Source organism: Diaporthe amygdali (genome assembly GCF_026229845.1).
Source record: "Diaporthe amygdali strain CAA958 chromosome Unknown NODE_5_length_1802954_cov_64_987939, whole genome shotgun sequence".
Classification (NCBI taxonomy): Eukaryota; Fungi; Ascomycota; class Sordariomycetes; order Diaporthales; family Diaporthaceae; genus Diaporthe; species Diaporthe amygdali.
In genome coordinates this window covers 1,020,344-1,042,440 of record NW_026517025.1, presented here as the reverse complement: position 1 = coordinate 1,042,440, position 22,097 = coordinate 1,020,344, and the positions used below count along the sequence as shown (strand labels likewise).

At 52.4% G+C, this 22,097-nt stretch overlaps 7 protein-coding genes across 7 annotated transcripts; 4 read left to right on the top strand and 3 right to left on the bottom strand.

The window, feature by feature from the left end:
• Positions 1-2,507: 2,507 nt before the first annotated feature.
• On the top strand, positions 2,508-3,896 carry J7T55_015467 (mannosyltransferase; the record flags this gene model as incomplete). Its single annotated transcript, XM_053139705.1, has 1 exon — positions 2,508-3,896. One exon carries the CDS (start codon positions 2,508-2,510, stop codon positions 3,894-3,896), a length of 1,389 nt encoding a protein of 462 aa, XP_052997192.1.
• A 1,316-nt stretch (positions 3,897-5,212) lies between these two features.
• On the bottom strand, positions 5,213-7,192 carry J7T55_015466 (histone-lysine n-methyltransferase; the record flags this gene model as incomplete). The annotated part of the gene is made up of 1 exon (XM_053139704.1): positions 5,213-7,192. The coding sequence occupies one exon, from the start codon at positions 7,190-7,192 to the stop codon at positions 5,213-5,215; it is 1,980 nt and encodes a 659-aa protein (XP_052997191.1).
• A 688-nt stretch (positions 7,193-7,880) lies between these two features.
• On the bottom strand, positions 7,881-9,204 carry J7T55_015465 (uncharacterized protein; the record flags this gene model as incomplete). The annotated part of the gene is made up of 2 exons (XM_053139703.1): positions 7,881-8,069; positions 8,197-9,204. 2 exons carry the CDS (start codon positions 9,202-9,204, stop codon positions 7,881-7,883), a joined length of 1,197 nt encoding a protein of 398 aa, XP_052997190.1.
• Positions 9,205-9,391: 187 nt separating this feature from the next.
• Positions 9,392-11,221, top strand: J7T55_015464 (lcohol zinc-containing; the record flags this gene model as incomplete). The annotated part of the gene is made up of 5 exons (XM_053139702.1): positions 9,392-9,430; positions 9,602-9,799; positions 9,874-9,942; positions 10,082-10,232; positions 10,293-11,221. 5 exons carry the CDS (start codon positions 9,392-9,394, stop codon positions 11,219-11,221), a joined length of 1,386 nt encoding a protein of 461 aa, XP_052997189.1.
• Positions 11,222-11,940: 719 nt separating this feature from the next.
• Positions 11,941-12,513, top strand: J7T55_015463 (uncharacterized protein; the record flags this gene model as incomplete). Its single annotated transcript, XM_053139701.1, has 1 exon — positions 11,941-12,513. The coding sequence occupies one exon, from the start codon at positions 11,941-11,943 to the stop codon at positions 12,511-12,513; it is 573 nt and encodes a 190-aa protein (XP_052997188.1).
• A 1,130-nt stretch (positions 12,514-13,643) lies between these two features.
• On the bottom strand, positions 13,644-14,272 carry J7T55_015462 (uncharacterized protein; the record flags this gene model as incomplete). Its single annotated transcript, XM_053139700.1, has 3 exons — positions 13,644-13,694; positions 13,764-13,969; positions 14,143-14,272. 3 exons carry the CDS (start codon positions 14,270-14,272, stop codon positions 13,644-13,646), a joined length of 387 nt encoding a protein of 128 aa, XP_052997187.1.
• Positions 14,273-18,722: 4,450 nt separating this feature from the next.
• Positions 18,723-21,516, top strand: J7T55_015461 (uncharacterized protein; the record flags this gene model as incomplete). Its single annotated transcript, XM_053139699.1, has 5 exons — positions 18,723-19,091; positions 19,152-19,174; positions 19,233-19,506; positions 19,557-19,875; positions 19,961-21,516. 5 exons carry the CDS (start codon positions 18,723-18,725, stop codon positions 21,514-21,516), a joined length of 2,541 nt encoding a protein of 846 aa, XP_052997186.1.
• Positions 21,517-22,097: the final 581 nt, after the last annotated feature.

Genomic DNA, 22,097 nt, shown 5'->3' with positions numbered 1-22,097 from the left:
AGTGCTAGCTCTCGACGGATTCTAAGCGGGGGACGGCTGCGGGGGAAGACACCACCTTGTCAGGTCGTCCGCTAATGTAGGGTGGCAGACCTGGGCACCTTGCAGATCGATTGACGCTATCCCGTACGCGAAGCAAGGTACAGCACAGCGCGTCAGTCCTGCTCATGTGTGCATGCGGAGGATCCCGCGGACTAGATGCGATAGTGGACGTGGTAATAAAGTCGAGTCCCAGGGAGGGTAGGCGGAGATTCAAGAGCGGTTCGCGCGGAGAAGCTCAAGTGCTCCAACGGTTTTCTGACAAAAAATGGCGCACGCTCGGTGCTTGCCACGTGCGAGATGGACAATGGCATTCAACTGAGTTTCAATTGGAAGAGAATGACGTTTTCAACCAGCGTGGGGTGGTTGAATGTCCAATATCTGCCGTCACTTCTGATATCGACAATGACGTGGGATGACAGTATTATGCCGGTGTGTGTCGATATGCATCCCCAGCCTGACTGATAGATAGTCTCCAGCCTGGAGTCTAGATGGCAGAACACCCTCAACGAATACGAGCGTTACACATGCGTGATGCTCTCCTTCGTTATGAGCGAGCGACCTCGAGGGCAGAAGTCATTACTCGGCGGGCAGTCGGGCTTTTTCGGGGACGTTGACTAGTCAATGTTAGTGGAACGAATGCCTTAGGCTCTGAGAGTATCCCCCGTGCTCAGCTGAGAAGCCCTGAGAAACGAATTGCGTTGGGGGGCCCAATCGCGATTGGAAGATGCACATGCGTTCCAGGTGTGTTGTACCGCGGCCCCGAGAATACAATCTCCAAACGCAAGGTGAGCTTGGGCTTGCGATTGGGCTGTCCCGTTGCCCCCAGTCGAGCGGAGGTAGCGTGAGCTGCAAGGGGTCCACTAAACAGGCGCGGCAAGGATGCTCTTCTGTCACGCTTGTTTAGCAGCAACGTCTGGCGGTGGGTTGCCTGTCAAGGCTGCCAAGGCCCTTTGATCTGGCCCTGATGATGGCCTGGCCGAGAGCCAGTCCTGGCTTTGGGTCCGTTCGAGCTCATGTCGGCCCAATTAGGATCTGCATAGCGGTCGGAGCCGGGAAGATCGCCAGTGTGTTTCCTGTTTGTGGGTACCGCCCCGGCACTAAGTTCTCGCGGGTTAGCTGAAGCGTCCTCCTACAGTAGAAAAATAAGCATACCTAGAAAAGACTAAGGGCCGTGACTCGATCTTCCCGTCATGGCCGACTGCTGTACAGGTCCCTAGACGCTGGCTTCATCGTGCATTAGGCCCAGCAGCCACCTGAACGACAGCTCGTGTATCGACAAGCCCGTACGATCGCGATGATCAAATCATATGCCTCGCCGAGGTCTTCAGGAAACAGCCCAAGGGACCTGGTACAGGTGAGATGCCTGTGAGTTCGGAGCTCGTGCATACCAGCCGTTTAGGCCAAGACAACGGTCTTGCGATGGCAGTGCAATCGATGAGACGTCTCGACGAGTGAGGCGTCGGAGAGGAACATTGCCAGACTGGGGATTTGGTGCGAGGCATGTCGTATGACGGTCTCACGGCGTTACTAGTCAGCGCGATACCACTGCGGCGGCCCTGATCTCTCTGCCCCTCCATCCCGCCAGAGTCAATCCGGATGCACACCCCGCTCATCACCCACGATAACGCTGCTTCCCAGGCTCGAGCCAGGATTCTGCGCGCGAACTGTTGTCATTGCTCACCGATCAGAGGTCAACGTTTTTGCCCAGCAATCCCCGCCTAGCCCCGGCGACCCTGCCAAATTAAGGGTTCCTGCCCATGCGTCAAGTGAGCACAAATCGATATCCTATCGTGATTGTCCTGCACGTGAAGTAGACCCCGGGCAACGTTGCAAGCGGCGGGAGGTGGGCGACCGCCGTTCCTCGATGGCCTCGGATGCCCATGGCTGCGCACTTCGCCCATGCGTCAAAGTGGACCTGGCGAGTTCTTCCGGGGTCACACCGCATTGGGTGATGATCCGACGAGGTTTGCGTTCATGATTGAAGCTTTGCAAGGGTCTGTCCGGCGCCTCTAAGCAGTGTGCCAGATGTTGGGCAAGTTAGTGCAAACATGAGATGAGGCGTACTTACGGCTGGGAGGGGGCGTGCCGGCCACCTGCACCCGGATTCTGGGGTAACACCCTCCAACCCTCAAACAAACCCGGAAGTCTTTTTTCCTCTGGACTCTTGTACTGAGGTACCAGGTAGTCTAGGGTGTCCTCGACTCCAACCTCTGATCCTTGTCTCCATCTTCCCATCTTCCCATCTTCTGGCCCTCTTGAACACAGGTCATCCCAATTCCCATCGCTCTCGTACATGACACTTCGGGTACTTCCTAGTCATCTGTCTGTTCCCGAACAACCATCTTTCCAACACCAGGACAACCAGTAAAAAGAAACAGTGGTTGATCTTATATATGGATGAAAAGGGAAGTGCCTCTTGAACACCGCCGCCACCCACAAGAGAGCCACTGGCCTGGCACAACTTCACGATGTACTCTCCAGCTTCTTCATCGTCACCGCGATCCTCGCTAGGGACGTGGTCGCCCACTACCCCGAGTTTCTCGAGCAAGTTCAGAAACCGCGTTCCCACGCAGATGAGGAGATGCATACCAATTTACTTGACCTGCGTTCTTGTCTTTCTCTTGATCCTCAACGCCGATCTGTTCACGGTATCAATTCCCAGAGGAGGTGGCCCAGTCTTCAAGCGCGGTGGGACGATTGCAAAGCACAGCTCGACTGTCGCTGGGCCAGCAATAGCAGTTGGCTTCCCAAAAAAGATCTGGCAAACATGGAAGGTGGATCCGCTGCAATTTGAGCAGCGCGACAGCAACACCGCGCGGACGTGGGTGCAAAGAAACCCGAACTTCAGATACGAAGTCCTCACCGATAGCAACGACGTTGGATATGTCGAGCAACATTTCGGGCCCGGAGGCTTCAACCGACCAGACATCGTCGACCTGTATCGCAACATCAATGCCACAATTATCAAAGCCGACCTGTTGCGGTACATGGTCATGTATGCTGAAGGTGGTGTGTACGCAGACATCGACGTCGAGGCGCTGAAGCCGGTGTCGAGGTTCATACCAGACCACAGGTACGCAGAGGAGGATATTGACATGGTGATCGGCATCGAGATCGACCAGCCGATGTTCAAGGACCATCCGATCCTGGGAAAGAAGTCTCAGTCATTCTGCCAATGGACGTTCATGGCGCGGCCGAGGCTCCCAGTCATGATGCGTCTCATTGAGAACATCATGTCCTGGCTGGCTGACCTCGCGAGGCAACAGAACGTACCTATTTCAGAGGTCGTCATGGATTTTGACCAAGTCATCTCCGGCACGGGGCCATCTGCCTTCACTGCCGCGATCTTGGAGGAAATGAACGTCAACCGCTCCAAGGACAGCCCTGAGATCACTTGGGACGTGTTTCACGACCTGGATGAGTCTAAAATTGTATCGAGGGTCCTTGTCCTAGACGTCGAGGCATTCGCGGCTGGACAGGGGCACAGTGACAGTGGCAATCACAACGCGCGGGGCGCCCTAGTGAAGCACCACTATCACGCAAGCAACTGGCCAAGCCGTCACCCAAGATTCAACCACCCAGTATATGGCCCCGTAGAGCATTGCAACTGGGAGCCAAACTGCGTGGCAAAGTGGGATGCCGACACAGCTGCCTTCGCACTCATGACTGAGGAAGAGCAGAAGACCTTGGCCGAGGAGAAAGAGGCCGAGCAGCAGGCCGCGACAGCGCAGCAAGAGCAGTTCCTCGCGAGGATCGCACAACAGCAAGAGGCGCTTCAGCAACCTCTGCATCTCGGACAGCAGCAAGCAGTGCCAGCACCAGCACCAGCACCAAAGCCTGAACCACAGCCGGAATGATTGTGCCTCGTTGTTTGAATTTTCTTCTTCTCCATCATACACTGGATTAGGGTCATGCCTTCTTCTTTGGAACTCACGGCGTTTGAAAGGGCAAGGGAGCGGAGTTACCCAGTCGCGGTGCCGGCAGAGAATGGATGTCGTTGACACTGCGGCTGTGGGCCGGCCTGGTGTGGTTTGGGTTTTGCCTAGATGGAGTTGTCGTCGATCCAAGCCTCGCCATGTTCCTGCCCCGTGTGCCTCCAATGTGGATCTCCCAGGTGTCGTGAGTGACGCGGGGGCCCGGGGGTGGAGCGTGTGTTGCAATGCAACCCCTGCGAACGACTTGTCGCGGCACTTGCTGTCCTGTAGACCGGTGAGCTGATAGACACACACGATTGTTTCTTATGTATTCAGCTGGGATGGAGGCCTTGCTGAGCGTGCCATCGGCAGCGGTTTCATGGCTGGAGAATGCAGCACTGGCATCATGTGGATCGGTGGCTTAGGTCCCCCAATCAGCTCATGGCTACCAGCCGAGGCACTTGTCCTGGCACAACGAGACAGGTACTTCTGCATGATACTGCCTTGGAATGGCCGAAACCTCAGGCCTTGATAGCATGAGGCAGCGCTGTCTCCATGGTGGGACGCGTTGTCAGGGGCGGTTTCGAGCTGGTTCGTGCCGCGCTGGGAAATGAATGAATGAATGAATGGCCATGAGGTTGGCAGCGAAGAACAAGGCCTAGGGAAGACGAGATAGAGTCGTTCGATCGGAGTGGACTGGAAGTCAGATAAAAGACCCGCATCACGCGAGATACCCTTTCTAGCACAAGATTTTGTCAATCAAGACGCATTTGCAATTCAATCTTGTTCAGGCGTTGGTGATGTTTGAAGGGATTGAAATTTCGGGTCTCAGTTGAGGTGTTGAGGCTGAAGACTTGTTGAGTACCTGACGTAATATCAACGCCACAGAAACTGCGCTTGGGAGGATGAATCACGGAAGCCGCGATCTGAGCTCTCAGACTGTTTTGAGCTCAGCTCTACCAAGACAGTTTCTGGCATGCAGTCATTCGAGAGTTCGTGATTCTGTCGCGTGGATGATGGGCTGTGACTAGAGGAGTTGCTATGTACTCAAATGCACGTCCTCACAGAAGAAGGCGACTTCTCCTCTCCATTAATCCCTCCATGCCTGCCTTGATGCCAACCTCCTATTCAGGCAAAAGGGATAAATACCCTCGTCCTTGCGGACTCCTCATCGTCCCAACACGGATCCCAGGTATACAAATCTTTAACACTACTAACATCATCATCGTCGTCCCTACTTCGCCTCACTCAGCTCGCCGTCAACTTCCCTGCGAAGCCTGTGCCAATCTCAACGACATCGCCCTCACCCTTCCCATGGCCTGCGAATCGACCGGGGTCGAATGGGAAACATGAACATCAGGAGTCTCCTGTCCCATGAACGTGGGATGAGCGGGCGAGTGCCCGACGGCTTCCCCCAGCAGCAAACTCTCGAGCGTGCCACCAGCGAGCTTCTCCTCCTCCAGCATCCTCAGTGCAGCCGCCCACATGTCTCCCAAATACCTCTCTTGCGTCTCTATCTCGACTGGATCCGCCTCGTTCGCTTCGTGACAGCGGGCTTTGTGAACAGGCCAGTTCCAAATCTGGCAGTACTTCCCGCAGTAGATGGCTTGGAGACACTTGGCGCAGACGAGGTACCGCGCGGGTGCCCTGCCACAGTCGGCGCATTTGTTTACGTCCTCATTATTTTGTGACTGGCCTGGAGCATAAGCACTTGCAGACTCGGAGCCATCATCAGTTGGAGTGGAACCAGGAACGATGTCCATTCGCTCCGGGTTTGTGCTGTATGGCCGAGCAAGCCCGGCTGAATTCGCAGGCTCGATGGCTCCCTGCGGAAGGTCGCCGATTTCGAGCGAGCTGGCTTGAAGGCTCGGGGCGTCTGCTGAAAAGGCATCTCGAGAAGTGGCCGTCTCAATGGCGTTGGCCGAGCTGAGGTCGACCTCAAGGTTTGACTCGTCGCTGCCCGGCTGCCGACTCCGCCTGAGCTGCGGAGTACAAGCGGTTTCCTCGTTTTGAGACAGTTCCTCGACACGTCGCTTCGTCCCACGTGGCCTGCCAGTCTTGAGGTTTTTTGCTCTTGGACGCGCTGCGATGGCCTGCTTTTGCCTTCGGCCTCGGATGCTATCGTCAAAGGCGCCGTCGAGCTGCGAGGACTCCGAGTCAGAATCTAAAAGCTTCTCATTCTTTCTGGGATTCTCCACTAAGGATTGGGAATTGCGAAGTGCTCTGGATCTGGTCATTACACTGGCTAGTCCTCGCTTCTTTAAAGCTGCGGTTGGTATCGGGGTCACCGCGACTTCGGTGCCGCCATTTACTGGGGTTTGGCTTGCCATCGGGCTAGAATTGATGATCTTCTCGATATCAGCCACCAGCTCGGGGATCGGGGAAGTGTCTTCGAGGAATTCGTGGCTCTGGCTGAGTCCTTGGATGTTGCGATCAGTGGGAAGCCCGTGGTAGCCAGTCAGGGTCGCCGTACGATCTTCGTCGGGCGATACTCGAGTCGAAACGTGTTCCGTGCTGAATGTCAATTGCTGCTTTGCATCAGATGCTGCAAGGTCTGTTACAAAGTCTTTGGTTGAAAGAGCTTGGTTCTTGTCGGCCTCAGCCTGAGAAGGCTTGGTCTCAAGCTCGAGCTTCGCCCTTTCCACGTCTCCTTCGTCGGGGGTCATGCTTGCTAGTCTCCTGCTCCTTCGTCGAACCATTCCAAGCGGTGCCTCCTGCCGTCTCTCTGAGGCGCTGTGTTGCCTGACCTGAATGCTCTTTGTGCTGTCTGCTGAAGCATCGTTCGCAAGCTGCGCAGAAGCCCGATCTGTTTTGAACCATCTCGTGCTCTTGTTCGCTTTCACTGATACAGAAGAGCCGTCAGCAGACTGCTCGGAGGACGTTGTAGTGGAAGCGATATCTTTATGCACGCTCTGATGGTCGTCTTCTTTGGGGGAATGAAGATTGGGGGACAGTGGAAAGGTGATGCTGCTGTCCTCGCTCTTCGTCAACACCTTGGTCGCATCGGTCTTAGGAGTTTCTGAGCGGGCCTTTGCGCTCGATGAAACGTCCTTCGAGATTGACCGTGCTTGCTCCGAGTGTGCTCGACGAGGCGCATCGTTTTCAGCCTTCGCTGGCACGCCATGATCAGAGTCGCGCCTCTTGTTTGCGGCGGACTGTTTGACGCGTCCGTCCTGAGGAGACTGTCCAGTCAACCTTGCGCTTCTGCGACGGCTTCGAACCACCGATCGCGTATCCATCTTGTCCAGCAATCTGTTTTGTGGGTCTTGGGATCGCTTTGAATGGATTGATTAAAAGCTGTGGCGCGTAGCGACAGGGAAATGACCAGGATCGAAGCGAAATCGAGACTGAAGGACTACCATGGTAAGTTTATCTGTACCATGGATGACAGCCAGATGAGGTTTGCTGAGAAGTAGCCGCTTCACGCGTGGCTTGGAATGGATTCACTTGCCTGCTTCTGCCCCCGTAGGTATGGGATCTGATCATGGGGCGCCCATAAAATCGAGGCCCTAGTCACTTAGTTTTCCTTTCAATGCTTTGAAGTCAGCTAATCTTTCATCTAGGCCTTTCTCGAAGTTACTCCTATTTGGTAGTCTCAGGAAGTGGCCAAATTCTGTGGAAATCCCACTCAAGAGTATAGCATGCCGCAATTCTTTGACAGTAAGTTTGATCTTAATGACATTAACTATGACAGGTATCTTCGTGGGATATGGACGATCCACTGTGGATGATAATGTTCTAAATGCCGAAGAGGCCAGTTCCATGAATCGTCCCCAAACTCAAGTGGGGAATAAAGGCACCCTTTGAATCGAAGCGTTCCTCCTAGTACGTTGAAGCAGCCACTCGCAAAAGGCTGCCGAAAGATAATAATGTTGCAACAAAGTTGGTCGTGATGAGAGGCATTCTTGCAGACGAGTGTGATCCGCGTTACTCTTCAAGCTCCAACAACCACTGGTTCGAGATGACCTTGAAGGAAATCTCAGGTCGGCCCAGCAGCTTGAAAACCAGGCCCTCCCGCCTCTGGCCATGAAATCCCACGCCGTCGGCTCGGCGGACCAACTCGTCAATGTCGGTCGCGAATTCGCTGAGCTTGCATCTTGCAATCAATGGCACATGCTGGAAATTCTAGTGTCAGTCATCGAAGCAGGGTTGATGAAATCCCAAACGATAGGGCTGTTGGACGAGGACACCATGTGCCCACAGGCCAAGAGAGGTAGGAAGAAGGAGTGCGGGGTCTACATACCGGTAGCACGTGTCTGTTGCAAATATTCCGAACCTCGTCAGGATCAATGAGTTCCTGAGCGTCGATATCGAAGACCTGGAAAACGATGAATTGAAAGCGTTCTCCAGGGGCGAAGTGGATGCTACTGTCAAGACTAGGGCCAATGAGCTCGCCCGAGATGGCAACATTTCTGATACCAACTTGCGCCAACTTTGCAGGCAGTCCGATGTCTTTTGCGGCTCTCCAGAATGGGCTGTTGGCAGTGTCACCAATGTCATGTTGTCTGCTCGCGATTCCGATCCGGCCATACAGGGTGCGCTGCGACGAGTCCGCCGGCAGGGCGGGGAGCGCCCTGTCCCACTGCGAGTCGTTCTGGACTCGGTACACCGTCATTGACACGCCGTCGAGCTTCTCGGTGATCTCGTACGTGCAGTTGGGGTAGATCGAGGTGAAGATCTGAGGTTTGTCCTGGATCCGTGGGCAGCCAGGCTGTCGGATAAAGACCGGTGCTGGGCCAAGGATATGGTCCTGGGCATGATTACTGACAGTGGAGCTCTCCCACTTCTTGACTCCGAGGACATCTTCGAATGCCATAAGTTGCGCAACTCTCAGACCCTCCTCCACACCATACTCGTCTTTCAGGCCCTCAATAATTCTCTGAACCTTGGGGAGCTGCTCGATGGTCATGAGCCAGCCCTGGGAGATCTGCTTTCCGACCATATGAGATCTAACGTGATAGCCTCTTTCACCGTTGAACTCTTCCAAATGGCCGTTCAATTCCCATCCAAAGTCAATGACAGTGGTTGGAATGAAGCTGTCGATCTCAAAGAAAATCACATAGTCACCCACTTTGCTGTTGCTCTTGTTGACGACGACATTCCATCCGCCGGTGATGGTTACCACCTCAATTCGCTTTACTCGAAGCTTGAGCGGACGACGGATCTGTGTGATCTTTCTCAGGGTCACCAGCTTTCTCTCCAATGCTGGCGATATTGCAACCTCAGTTTGCTGATTTGGCTCCGCCTCCATCTTGGCAGTAGCTCTTGGTTAGTGTTGAGTGGCTGGGATGATAGTTAGGGAATTTGGAGTACTGAAGGTGAAAAGAACGGGAAGTTGTGGTGTTGACCTCGTTGACTGAGGGAAAAGAGTGCTGATGTCAACTTTTGGCGAAAGAAAGGCGATGAGTGTAACAAAGACAACGAGCTCTGTTCAAAACATGAGAAATGAGGATTTGTGTAGATCAGATGTCTTCAGGGTAAGCTCTCATTGCTTTGTTGCCAGGTTTCCTTTTTCCAAATGATGAAAGGTGCGTCCAAATCAGAGCGTCTGTCGTGATTGATGCCCTGTCTGCGAGAAACACCCAGTGATTGAAGGTTGTCATCTGCTTGGGAGTGCTGAAAGAAGCTGGGCAGGGTATCGGTGCTAGCCGTGCTGCGATGCTGCACGCCTCGGGTCCTGGTCGGTGCGGCAGTCGTCAAAAATCGGGGCCCTGGGCCGCATGGCGGCGGCCCGAACCGGGGGTCAGCACGGAGCTAGCCCCGATGTGGCCCCACTTCTCGCCGGCGAGCCCCGGCCCCAGCTCCGTATTCAGGCCCACCAAAGCTGCGGTGATGAGGTCATCCTTGTCTCACCAAGTTTCTTCTGGCTGCGACTTGGCTTCGAGATGCATCGACCTCTACTCCTTCCGCCATTGGGTAGTTGAAGGTTGTGGAGAATCCACACTTGGCAATCGACACTCCACAGCGTAACATAGCGTCGCTGTTCGTCGTCAGTTTGACTTTCGGCCGAATTATCCGAGGAGCTTTAATAATCTGAAACAGATTTCTCAAGCTCAGCTTTGGAGCTCAGCTTTGCAGCGGACGCCCACCACGCGAATTGAAACCACCACGCCCCAGACCCAAAACAGCTCAACATGGCCGAGCAGAATCGCAAGTGGCAGACCCGTCAGGATGGTCTTGACAAGGTTTTCCAAGTCGCGGAAGCGGTGCCAAAGCCTGGAGCGGGGGAAGTACTCGTCCGTATCAAGGCTGTCTCGCTGAACTATCGCGACACGGAAGGTAAGTGGTGGCTGCATGGTATCTTACCGCATAATGTATAAAGTCTGATGCACTCTAAAGTTGCCATGGGTCTTTATGGCCACCACAAGACCATCGATGCGACCTCCAAAGAGCCCCTGGTCCTGTGTTCCGATATGTGCGCTGAGGTGGTTGCCATCGGCTCGGACGTCTCATCATGGAAGACCGGCGATCGAGTCATGGGCACTTTCTGTCAGGACCACCTGACTGGCCAGATCAAAGCGCACCACATGGGATCCGGACTAGGCTTGCCGTTGGAAGGCGTCCTACAGGACTATCGTGTGTTCCCAGAGCAGGGGCTGGTCAAGGCGCCGGACTACCTCACGGATGAAGAGGCTAGCTGCCTCCCTGTCGCAGCCGTGACAGCATGGATGTCTATCAATGGCTTCAGACCTCTCGGACAGTCTGGCGGCAAGGGACAAGTCGTGCTCGTCCAAGGCACCGGAGGTGTCAGTATCAGCGGGCTGCAGATCGCTAAAGCAAGCGGGGCTACAACCATCGTGACATCGTCATCTGACGAGAAGCTCTCTCGAGCAAAGGCACTCGGCGCCGATCACACGATCAACTACCGAACAATCCCAGACTGGCAGGACAAGGTCTTGGAGCTTACCGGCGGCAATGGAGCAGACATCATCTTTGAAGTTGGCGGCGCCAAGACCCTGCGCAAATCCTTCAAGTGCGCGTCCTTCGGGGGTATTATAAATAGCATTGGCTATGTGACAGGCAAGCAAGACGACCCTAAAGATGACCTGACCAACATAAATGTCCTTGCCTTGACCCGGACAGTCACCCTCAAAGGTATTATCAATGGTCCCAAAGACAGGTTCGAGGAACTGTGTGATTTCTACGCACAGCAAGGGGTTCGGCCAGTGGTGGATCGGGTGTTTGAGTTTGGACAGGCTAAGGAGGCGCTGCAGTACTTGTACAGCGGGTCACACTTTGGGAAGGTCGTGATTAGCGTCAGTGCTTAGTATGATCCTCTTTCGCGTGACAGGAACTTGAATGAGAACCATTGTGCTCACTGCAAATTCCCCCAGTATTTTCCATACACTCTGGACAGGGTCTGTCCTTGTTCTAATTGTAAAATGGAGGTAACCGTCTGCTCTGGTGTGAAGGAAAGTTGCGCTTGAAGTTCTCCTTTAGTCACCTGTCACTATGGAGGTACCCATTATAGCATCGAAGTAATAGGTGAGGAGATCATGTTAATCAAGGCATGCTCGATCAAGCACACGCGGACTTCGTGGTAGGCAGCGCATGTGACTGATAGATATTGCCATTACTATTTAGTCATCGCACCATCTCGTAGGCAGTACTGAGGTTGTAGATGCGATTCAATATTCGCAATTATAGAGTCACTCGACCGAGAGAGTAAGTTTGTGTCCAAATTCATTCACCGGTTCGCGCTTGCGCCGCGCTTCCGTCAAAGTGCAACTGTCGGTCGCTCAAATTGTGCGCTAATTGCCACCACCTGAGATAAATAACTCATCGGTTTGCACTGTCTCATGAATCTAGTGACTAGTGATGAAACGTCTATGGTAATACAAGATCAAGAATCGACTAAAATTCGACCAAGCACAAAACAGAGTGTTTCCAACTTTTACTCCCTCCATTTGATTTCCTACCGTCACCATCATCTCCAACTCATACTCACATCCATTGCAGTCACCACAAAGACCGATTCCAATTCAAAATGGACCCTTCCCACCAATCAAACGACATCAACATGTGGCGATTAGAATCCTCTCTAGGACACAGGGTGTCATCCCCTGCCATAGAAGTTTCGCCGCCCAACGAAAAGCAGAACAAGCACGAAGCCGCCGTGCTGAGAGGCAGAGCCGAATTCGAGGGCTGGCCTGAAGAAAAGCTCACCGCAGCCCTGGTCAATCTCGCCGAAATGAACAAGCTACTATCTGATTCCATGGCTCTACCACCCAACGCGCAGGAACTTGTCGACCTGAGACGCAAGGCTAAAAGCGAGGGCTGGTCCGAAGCGAAGCTCACCACCGCCCTGATTGATTTCACGAAAAAGAACGAGCCATCTGAGGCCGAGGCTGTACCAGTCAATAAGCAAATACCGTCGACAACGGTGGTCTTGGAGGAAGCGCTGCGCTGGCAGAAGCGACAGGAGACAACCCGCATCACTCGCCAGGCGGAGAACGAGGGGTGGAGTGACGAAAAGACCCTGGCTGCTCTCCGCCTCAGGAACTCGGTCCATCATGAGCTTAAGGGAAGCGTTCTGTGGGCTCTGAAATTTGGATGGTGAGATGTCAAATGTATGCTCCCATGTCTGGTTTGAAGCGACCACGAGCCGCCCGCATGGGAGCAATGTTGACTCAACGAGACGCACAACAAGAGAGATGACTTGAAGTTCGGTCATCCATAAGTTCGGAACGACTTACGCATCCAGCGGCGTTAATGGAATTTTCACTGCTGTTTGAGGCGCCAACCGATGAGTGGGAGTTCCCACATTTTATCACGGGAGACATCAGGGATATTGAATGTCTGAGATATTTTCTTAGAAGGATGGCCGGATGATTACGGATCTGCAACATATTACGGGACTTTAGTGTGGGAGAATGAACAGAATGGACAAAAGGGCTCCAAACAATAAAGCTTGACGAATCGAAGAAGTTAATTCAACGCAGAAATGGGGAAATTCTCTTGAGCTTAGACATCACATTTTGCAGTATCAGTTTAGGATCCGAAGTCAAAAACAAATGCAACCTGCTTGAAGAAACCGTGGAGGAGTAGCTTGATCGATTTAACACAGATGCGTAGCCAGCTGATTCTCTCTCACACGAGCCACACATAACTTGTTTCTTGCCTAGTGGGTCGCCGATTATCAAAGCCTTGGCCTCTTTCTGTGGCAATAGTCATCTAGGACTGATATTATGTGCTCAGTCACTGTCTAGCCCATTCATAGACCGATTTTGCTGGTTTCAATAGCTGGTCGACGAAAAGCTGCTGTTTTTTTTTGTCTCTCCTTGACGCTCTTCGTAGGCATTTCAAATTAATACAACTCGCCCTTGACCTGCATTCTGGGTACTGTTGGAGGCTCAATGACTACACTTCAAGATGCTTGAGACTTTCCAGGACGACTGCAAGACGATGGCGAGACTCGCGACCTGTTGAATTCGCTCTTACAGTCCGCAAAACACAGGCAAATCTCCAATAGATATCGAAATTAATTGATCGAGAGATTACAATACACGAAGAGGATGTATGTACAGTACTTTGAAACAGATTCCAAGTCCAAACTCCATCGTCGCCCAGCCTCATAAACTTATTTTAGTGGTGCTGACGCTCTGGCATCGCTGCAGGTAAGAAATCAATTACCTGAGCAAAGATCCCACTGATGGATTATGATTCCCATCTCTTGCTGACTCCGCGCAATCATCGATTGTAGATTGGGTCGTCTGAATCAGGTGGGTAGCCAAGGCTGCACTGAACGGACATAGCATCTTAGTAAGTGATCTACCAAGTTAAGAACGTTGAACTCGAGGGCAAACTTACGCAAAGGCTGATCTCTTCCTCCTCGCAAGTCTCTGAGGTTTCGGGGTTATCGACACAATTATATGCCAGCCCGGTTACAGGATCATCATATGCATAGATCTCTGTTGTCAGAGGCTTGCAGACGAAGTATTGCGAGTCGCAATGCCCGATTGTGGAGTTGATTGTGAGGTCCTGGCTCAAAGCGCAGCTGCTGTCATAGACCTTGTCTACATCTCCATCAGCAACGTATTCAAATATCAACATGGCATGGCCCAAAATGGAGGTGATGAGAAGCGTAGAAAGTTAAACGAGACTGCATAGGTAGCTGAAGATCTGACAGTATGGTGGTTGATGGAAGGTATGACTAAGAAAAGAGACCACAGAGAAGTGTATATCTTACACTGCGCCATGCCACCCCCGAGATCATGAGGCTCAGTCACACCAAGAGCATAACCTTCGCAAGCCGCATTTGCGACACCGGTCAGGCTTAATGCGACCAGATTGACGAGGGCAGATATCTGGACCTTCATCTTGACTGTAGTGACTGACTGTTTCTGTTTGAGTAGGAAAGAATGAATAGTATCGCTGTGTGAAGGTCGTGGTTCTCTTTATTCCTCCGGCGGTTGATGAACCTCCGGTCCTAATAAACATCTCCTCGCCTCCCTCTTCAGTGTCGGCCCTCCCGGCTAAAACTGAAATGCACCTGCATCAACGGTCTCGACTTCATTTACGATGCGTGCAGATATTGACGATGGCGTCGCAATAATGCAACACTTCTACGCAACTCTTTCTGAATGCAACATCGCGGGCCGCAAAGGGGCAGGTGGATGTTCGAGCAGGAACAATAAACTTGCATACAAACATCCCTGGTAGCCGCTCGTATCCGTCGGACCCGGGATCTATGCGGGAGCGATGCAAGGGTGAGGTTACTTCTAGCTTCCCCATTGGGCGGGTCGATCGATCCAGGCCTTGTCTTCGGGAAAATAGGAAAACAACAAGGAATATTTTGGATAGACTAGAGTGTTCCCCAGCTTAGTCTCAGGGGCGGCGGATATAGCGGCAGCTCAATAGCCGCTTCTGGACGCGGCACACCTTGTGGAACAATGTCTGCTTTTCGACCGGTCTGCAGTCCTGACCAGTCAAATGATGGTCATAGTTTGACGCCGGCTCCTTGGCATTGAAAATGCCTCTGCACGCGTGCAAGACTGCTTCCACATTGGTTTGCTGAAGCCACTCATAAAATATTCCTTCTAACAAGGCTCCCTCTGCGCTGATGTTACTCTGGCCCCCAAGTTTTCTATAGACGGTACAGATCTGTGTGCTAAAATCGCTCAGCAGCGAATTCGCTTGATTCGGTTTCTCATTGGTAAGAGTAACGCACAAACGTTACTGGCAGCTGTGTTTGCGTGCAGAAGCAGTTTGTGAGTTCTGCGCTGCTTTTACGCTGTCTCTCTCCGTTGATTGCCTCTACTAGACACCGCTATTGCAGTCTGGTAATGGTGAATACACATTGATTTAATTCTGTACCTCTCTTGCCCTAGCAAGACAACCTGCTCCGCTCTACAGCGCGTGGTTGGGGTACACTCGGTCGAGGCTATCAGAGGCCCCAACGCAATTTATTCTCTCCGGGCCAATGGATTGTTCATATCAATACAGATGACTTCTGGCTCGAATGAATGCTTAAAACAGGCCTCTAAACCACCATAAACCTGTTGATGCATCGGTACGGGGAAATGGCTAGCATCTCTGCTTCGGCCACGTGCAGCCGCTTCCCAAAGTTTCATGGTTATCATTCAACAAAGCACGTCAAGCCAAGGCCACTGGTCCTTTCAATCTGTGACAAGAACGCTCGATCTGATCCTCGGTAGAACTCGGTTAAGCCATAATCTCCAATGGGACTTATAGAGCAATGCGGCCTGAGCCTTATTTGAGGCTGATCATGATGCAAATCCACAAATCAATCACACACAGCTGGGCTGTTTTGCACGCTACCACCCATCACCAGAGGACGGGATGGTGATCAAAAAGAATTCTTGGGCCAAATCGTGCAGTATCTCCCCATTTATGCACCAATTGTGAATCAAGTCAGGCGTCGATGTCTGACAGAGGCTTGACTGCCACAGCGAGTTCGGTTCCAAAGCTACTCAAGAGGCTCCGAAGATATATCACGGGCATCTGTAGATCCGCGATATGAGAATGCGAGGGGTGTTCGTCTGTGTCTTCTGACCATTGATGGCCTACTTTGCCAGTGACTAACCACTCATATCCTCAAATTCTGAATACATACAATGAAGCTCTAATGAGTGCTGGCTACATGAGCATTGCCAATTTCACCGCTCATGTAATAGGAAATATGCCAATGCCGTCTATAGAATTCGGTTGAGCATAATCTCTGCCCAGGATTAGGCTGTACCTTCTTTTGCTGGCATAGACAGCAAGCTATCGCATCCTTTGGTGATTTCTCAAATCTCGCGATGTCAGGTCTTAGCCAACCCCTGCCGCCTCATCTACACTCCAGCGTCAAGTCGATTTAGTCAAGGTCTCGTCTTCCAACCATCAGAGACGGGATCATTTGGTACCGACATAATGTAACAGACTTCAGCCACAGATGCGGTCGCGCTTTCGATAGCGCATGGCACAATTGTGAGCAGATCGTTTCTCGCTATAGCGCAATTAAGGGCTTCACTGGTTTCTGACTTTTGGTAGAAGCATTAGGCAGCCGACCGCAACAGTACGGGATGAAAGACAGTGTTGCGATACATGGTTACATGGCGAAAACTTCAAGTGGTTCGTAAAATTGTCCGCTGGATTGAAGGGTATCTGAGGCTTTCCGGGGATGTACACGATGATATTAAGATGCCATGGGTGAGATCGCATTCCCATCTCTTCAAGATCAAATCCTCATACCGATGTTGAAATCAACTGTCCAGTGTTGCTCGACCGTCATGACGCTGGCGCCCACTCATTTCTGGATTGGGAGAAGGGAAACGATATCTTCAGATCCTTACTAGGCCGCAGTTGCCTCTTGGTCATGCCCTTCAGGTCAGCCGGAATCGGAAGCAGCTCCCTATTGTACCAGGAGCGTAACAAATTGCGCATGCCCACGGATTCCTACGCTGATAAATGTTCACATGAAGGCGCGACCTTCCTCCCTAGCGCAAATATAACATACGGCAACTCCCCCATGTCCCAGCGAGCAGCACGTTTCTTCCAATAGATTGGAGGGAGTCGAATGCCTTCGTCAAGAATGGTGAGGACCGGCGTTGCAAAGTTTAGTCATTGTTGATCGGGGAGGCGAATGATACACAAACAGATAGGGCTGTTGAAGGGTATTAGTCAACAGGTCCCTGGCCACTACGAGATGATTCCACTCCCGAGAAATTGTTCCGTCGGAGTGAAAATTTGATAGCATCCGAGAATTTGATCTCTCAATAACGGTTGTTGATTCGTGAAGATATTATGCAAGGTAATTGTGGCTGGACGTATTTTCGCACGCCATAGAAATTGTGACAACATTCGTGTGTATGCGCGGCAGGGGGACGGGGTGCTTAAGTCAGGAAAAGTAAGTCGAACTCTATGATGACGTTTCTCAGAAAACAACTAGCATATGTTCCTTCGCAGTTCCCCTAGCAAGGTCCGAGGTCCGGGCAACGGATCGGTCGCCAAGAGCATGCACCACAGTGAGGACGTAGTCCTGGCCTGGACTTCAGGTCTGCACTTTGTACCAATCAGTAGTATTCTCAGTGCACACAACCGCGTAATGTACTAACATATTGAACAGTCGCGGCGTGCTGATGGTGGTGAGCCGTGATGATTCAGCATCATCAGGATTGAAAGCTTTTCATACCAAGATTTGCATGTAGACAACATAAAAGTGGATGTGCACTATGTCAACGATAGTCACCTTTACAAATTTAAATCCAGTTACTCACGATGCCCGTCCACATCACATCGACATCAGGTTCATTGCGATGAAGACATGCAAGCAATCGGATTCTCCACCGAGATGAGTGTGTGACATCCCGTGCGGTTTCAGTAGCGGAGAGTCACGGTTCTGAAGAGGCTAGCGCTAGTGATTTGACACTATGTTAGTCGTCACGGTGCGACATTGCTGATTATAAGGAGTTCCATTCATATTATAGATGTGTGGAACGTACAGTGCGCACCTCGAAAGCGGTATGATATTGAGCTTCGATCGACACAAGCGGAAGAACCGACGATGTATGCGTGGCCTAGAGCTGTCTTCACTCAGAATACAGTTCCCCCGAACTATAGCTTCTCCATTTAAGCACAGGGTACGGAAGTCCCTGTAAAACGTGCGTCTCACATAAGCACATAAGGTTGCTCCTCATAAGTCAGCACTGGCAATATCGGTGCTGTCGTTGGAATGCACAAAAGCCCTACACAGTCTCAGAATGAAGCAGATAATTCGTAATCTGTAAAAAGAAAGACAGATTCGTCTCAGCATGCAACGATAAAATACAAATGCATGATAGGACTAGCTATCATGATTGCGACGTATGGGGGAGAGATCCTCCCGTTACGGAATTTCTGGATTTCCCCAATCCAGTCGTTAGGGGACGCCGAGATGACCGGCAGTCAAACCCGCCCATTGAACGGTGTCACACGAGCTTAGTTGCGGTCGGGCTGCAGAATGTCGGGGATTTGGCTTACGTGGGTACATATGCACGCAGCTCAAGCCCGACTAGATCGATGCGTGAGTGGCTGCGTTTCCGGAGCTGAGGCAGTGATCATCGTAATCGCTTACAAGGAGGGTGACACTGGCAGAGACAAATCATACATAAGTACAACATCTCACGAAGACTTGAAGAGCGGCCACCCGAAGATTTTTAAGAACCTTTCGTTCTCTAAACTCTATCGGCGACTCACCTCTTGCTGCAAAACGGCCAACAGCTGCCACTGCATACGAATATTCTCGGCAAATGGGTTTCCAAGAATGAACCTCGACATCCACACAAAATGGATACATATCTCCTGAAGGCAGCGGTACTCTACGCGCTGTCTGCCACACAGCAGACGACAACCCTCGTCGATGAGTTCCTGCAAAACACGTCATTCGCGAACTCAGACCTGGACCCACTCGCGTACGAGCTGCTTGACCTCCGCACACCACTCGAGCGATTGGGGGACTCCGAGATAGTGATACCAGCACGCCTCCAGCCGCCGATTTTGGCCATTGTTCGTGGATGCGGAGATGCGCTGGCCCGCGTCGACGCTGTGCTCAGCGAGTGCGCCGATGGCCCACTGCGGGAGGCTCTCTGGGTGGCCAAGGTGCCGGAGGTGCGAGATTTGAAGGACGGGTTACAGACATGCCGGCGGGCTCTGCAGGTAAGTCCCGCTCCACGCTCTTGGCTGGATGTACGACAGTATGCTGACGAGTATCTGTAGCTCGCCTTGGAGGTCGTGAACCTGTACGTGACCACGCACTGCTCCTGGAAGTGGAGAGATTCCCGTGCTGACGAAATATAGGGCGGCGGCCAAGGAAATTGGTGCTGATGCGGAGACTCTCTCGACATATCTTGACCAAGATACATCTAGAGTTTTGGCTCTGATCCGCCGCACAATCCAACAGGCACAGGAAGGCGAGAATAGGGATGGAATGAACTTGATTCTGAAGAAGTCACTCGATGATATCCGCCTCTATGTCCAATCACTCTGCAGGTCACCCACCAAGGATGATTTGAAGCCAATCACTCCGCCGATGACGATGAGGAAGCCTGTTCAGAAAGAGAATGAGGAGTCTGTTCCACCACTTCAAAGTTCGAGTCTTCTGTAACTGACACTCTGCCATAGGGACGCATCGACAGTAGTGGTATCCATGTCGCCCGAAAATACGAGCCCAGAGAGTCCGATACTGCCACCAATGATGCTTGGCAGTGGGCTGCGACCAGCCAAACGCTTGAGCAATGCATTTGGCAGGTGGTCACTGGGCTCTACAAGAAAGTCAAATGCTGCGTCGACCCTAGCATCAACAGCCAGCTCCGTCTCTCGACCGTCCTCGGCGCTGTCGTCTATACGAACACCACGAACACCGGTCGACGACGATGCATCATCGATAAGCAGCGCACCCCAGACGCCCGGAGCGTCTCGGCAGGCCTCGTATACATCTCATGTGTCGTCACATCGGTCGCATAATTCCTTCCGCTCAAGCATATCCAGCCGGGGCTCTCGGCCACGATTGACCTCAGCATCTACAGCCCCTCATGGACTCTATCCTCCCGCCCCTCCCGCCAAGAATCCACGACGGACAACATTGTCTTCCATGAACGAGAGCATTCCTGCCCTACCGTCTCCGCCGACACCTATCGACAACTTCTCAACACCCTTCAAGGTCTTCGACCAAATTTCTATTGCGGGCTCTACAACATCTCATTCCTCTGACCGACGTGAATCAGAGGGACTCACGCCTTTGCCTCTCTTCGCCGTCAGTCCACCCGACAAGATTTACATTGACCCTAGTGAGCTACCTCTCCGGTACCAGTCGAGACCTGCAGCCGTCATCGACCTCGTACGGACCAAGATGCTCTCATTCAACGAAAAAGGATCCGGACACGCCGTAACGGCATTCCACGTGGACGTATCTCCAGCGTCCTACATCGTCGCAAGTAAGCACGGCGACAAAACCATCAAGATCTTCGGACTTCCGCTGTCCAACGTCCAGTCATCCCTGAAAGTCAACTTCTGGGTAAGTATGCAGCCACGGTCGCGGGACTTCTTCGTCTCCAGCCACGCCATCCTGTCGGAGACGAGCACACTGCTCGCCGTCGCCTCCGGCTTTGGCACCAGCCTGGAGATTTGGAACTGGGAGCGGAAGAAGAAACTACAATCCATCGAGTCAGCCTTCCGCTGGGCAGCCGTGAAAGCCGACATCTACGACACAAAGCTTTACCCCCTGGCCTGCTACCGCGAGACCGGCGACGCCATCGACCTATACCCAGTCGCCGAGGACAGACCCGACTCCAAGAGCTCCAGCAAGAAACCATTCGGCAAGCCCATCTCCCTCGAGTTGTGCAAGGCCGGCCTGCCCCACGTCCCCAAGCTGCCGGAGCTGGCATACTCAGCCACATCACCACTGCTAGTGGCGGCCGCAGGGCCGCGGCCGCCGCGCGCAGGCCACCCGCCACCGCCTCACTCAGCCATGCTGATGGCGTGGGACCTCGACCGCCTGGGCAACGATGGCAGGCCCTCGTCGCGGCCCAGCCGCGTGTGCATGCCCCGGCACGCGGAGCTCGAGACGGCGCTGCCTTGTGGGATGGCCACGCACGGCAACATCGTCGTGTCGATCTGGATCCCGAATAATGTGCGGGTGATCGGGCGGCCGGGCGCGTGGCAGGTTGAACCTGTAAACGTGCATGAGCGTTGGGTGCTGGTGTGGGATCTTGCAACGGACAGCACATCGGTGTTCCCTATTCCGGACGAGAATACTATTGCGTGTATCAGTCCTGACTGTCGGTATGTGGCGTACCGGCAAGGACCTGGGGCGGATACCGGGGTAGGTGGAACAAGGAATTGTCTGGTAATATTGGATGCTCTCAAGGGCGGGCGGGAGTTGTGGAGGACACCAACTTTTGGAGGCGGGATGGGCATGGCGAGGGCGAGTGAGCAGTTGTTGGATCTGTCGAGGGTCATTTCAATTTCCTTTTCGTCGGATGGCAAAATGTTCTTTGTGGGTGATGTTGACGGATCAGTGGGAGTATACGAGATACGAGGGGATGGAGGAATCAACACCAACGTCGTTCAGAAGAAATGGTGAGCGGTCAGCCTCCTTGGAATCAGAGCTCGTGGAACAAACACATTTGCATGGAAAATTATTTGCACATACAGAGGGGGTGTAGTCCTATGTACAAGTAAGAAAGCAGTCTAAGAATATGATCTGCAAGATGATATCCCGCCATGGTTTTAAGTACGGAAATAAATAATTATTGATCAACAAATTTGTTGCCTCCTCTTCTTCATTGTTGGTGTCAAACCAAATACAAACCAACTTCAAGATCGTCAACGTGAACGAGCATCAATGTGAAAGCAGGTTCATAATCTTTTTCCCTTTTTTCAATGTGTCAATTCTGTCATTACCTACGCGAGTGCTGCACCTTCTCAGCTTGCGGAACAGTATATGCTACTTTTTGCACGTGCAAGTTGCAAATATTTGTAGAATTGAAAGATTAGATGTGGCGTTATGTCCCATGAAAATACTAGTGGTGATTGAAACTTCACCAACAGCAGTAATCTGTTAAAAGTAAGGGATTGTTATACCGTCTGGGATCTTAAGTGACAGGCCGATCACTATCACTGGCCAGTCATGAGTTCTCATGATGTTGAGAGTACTGCCTGACC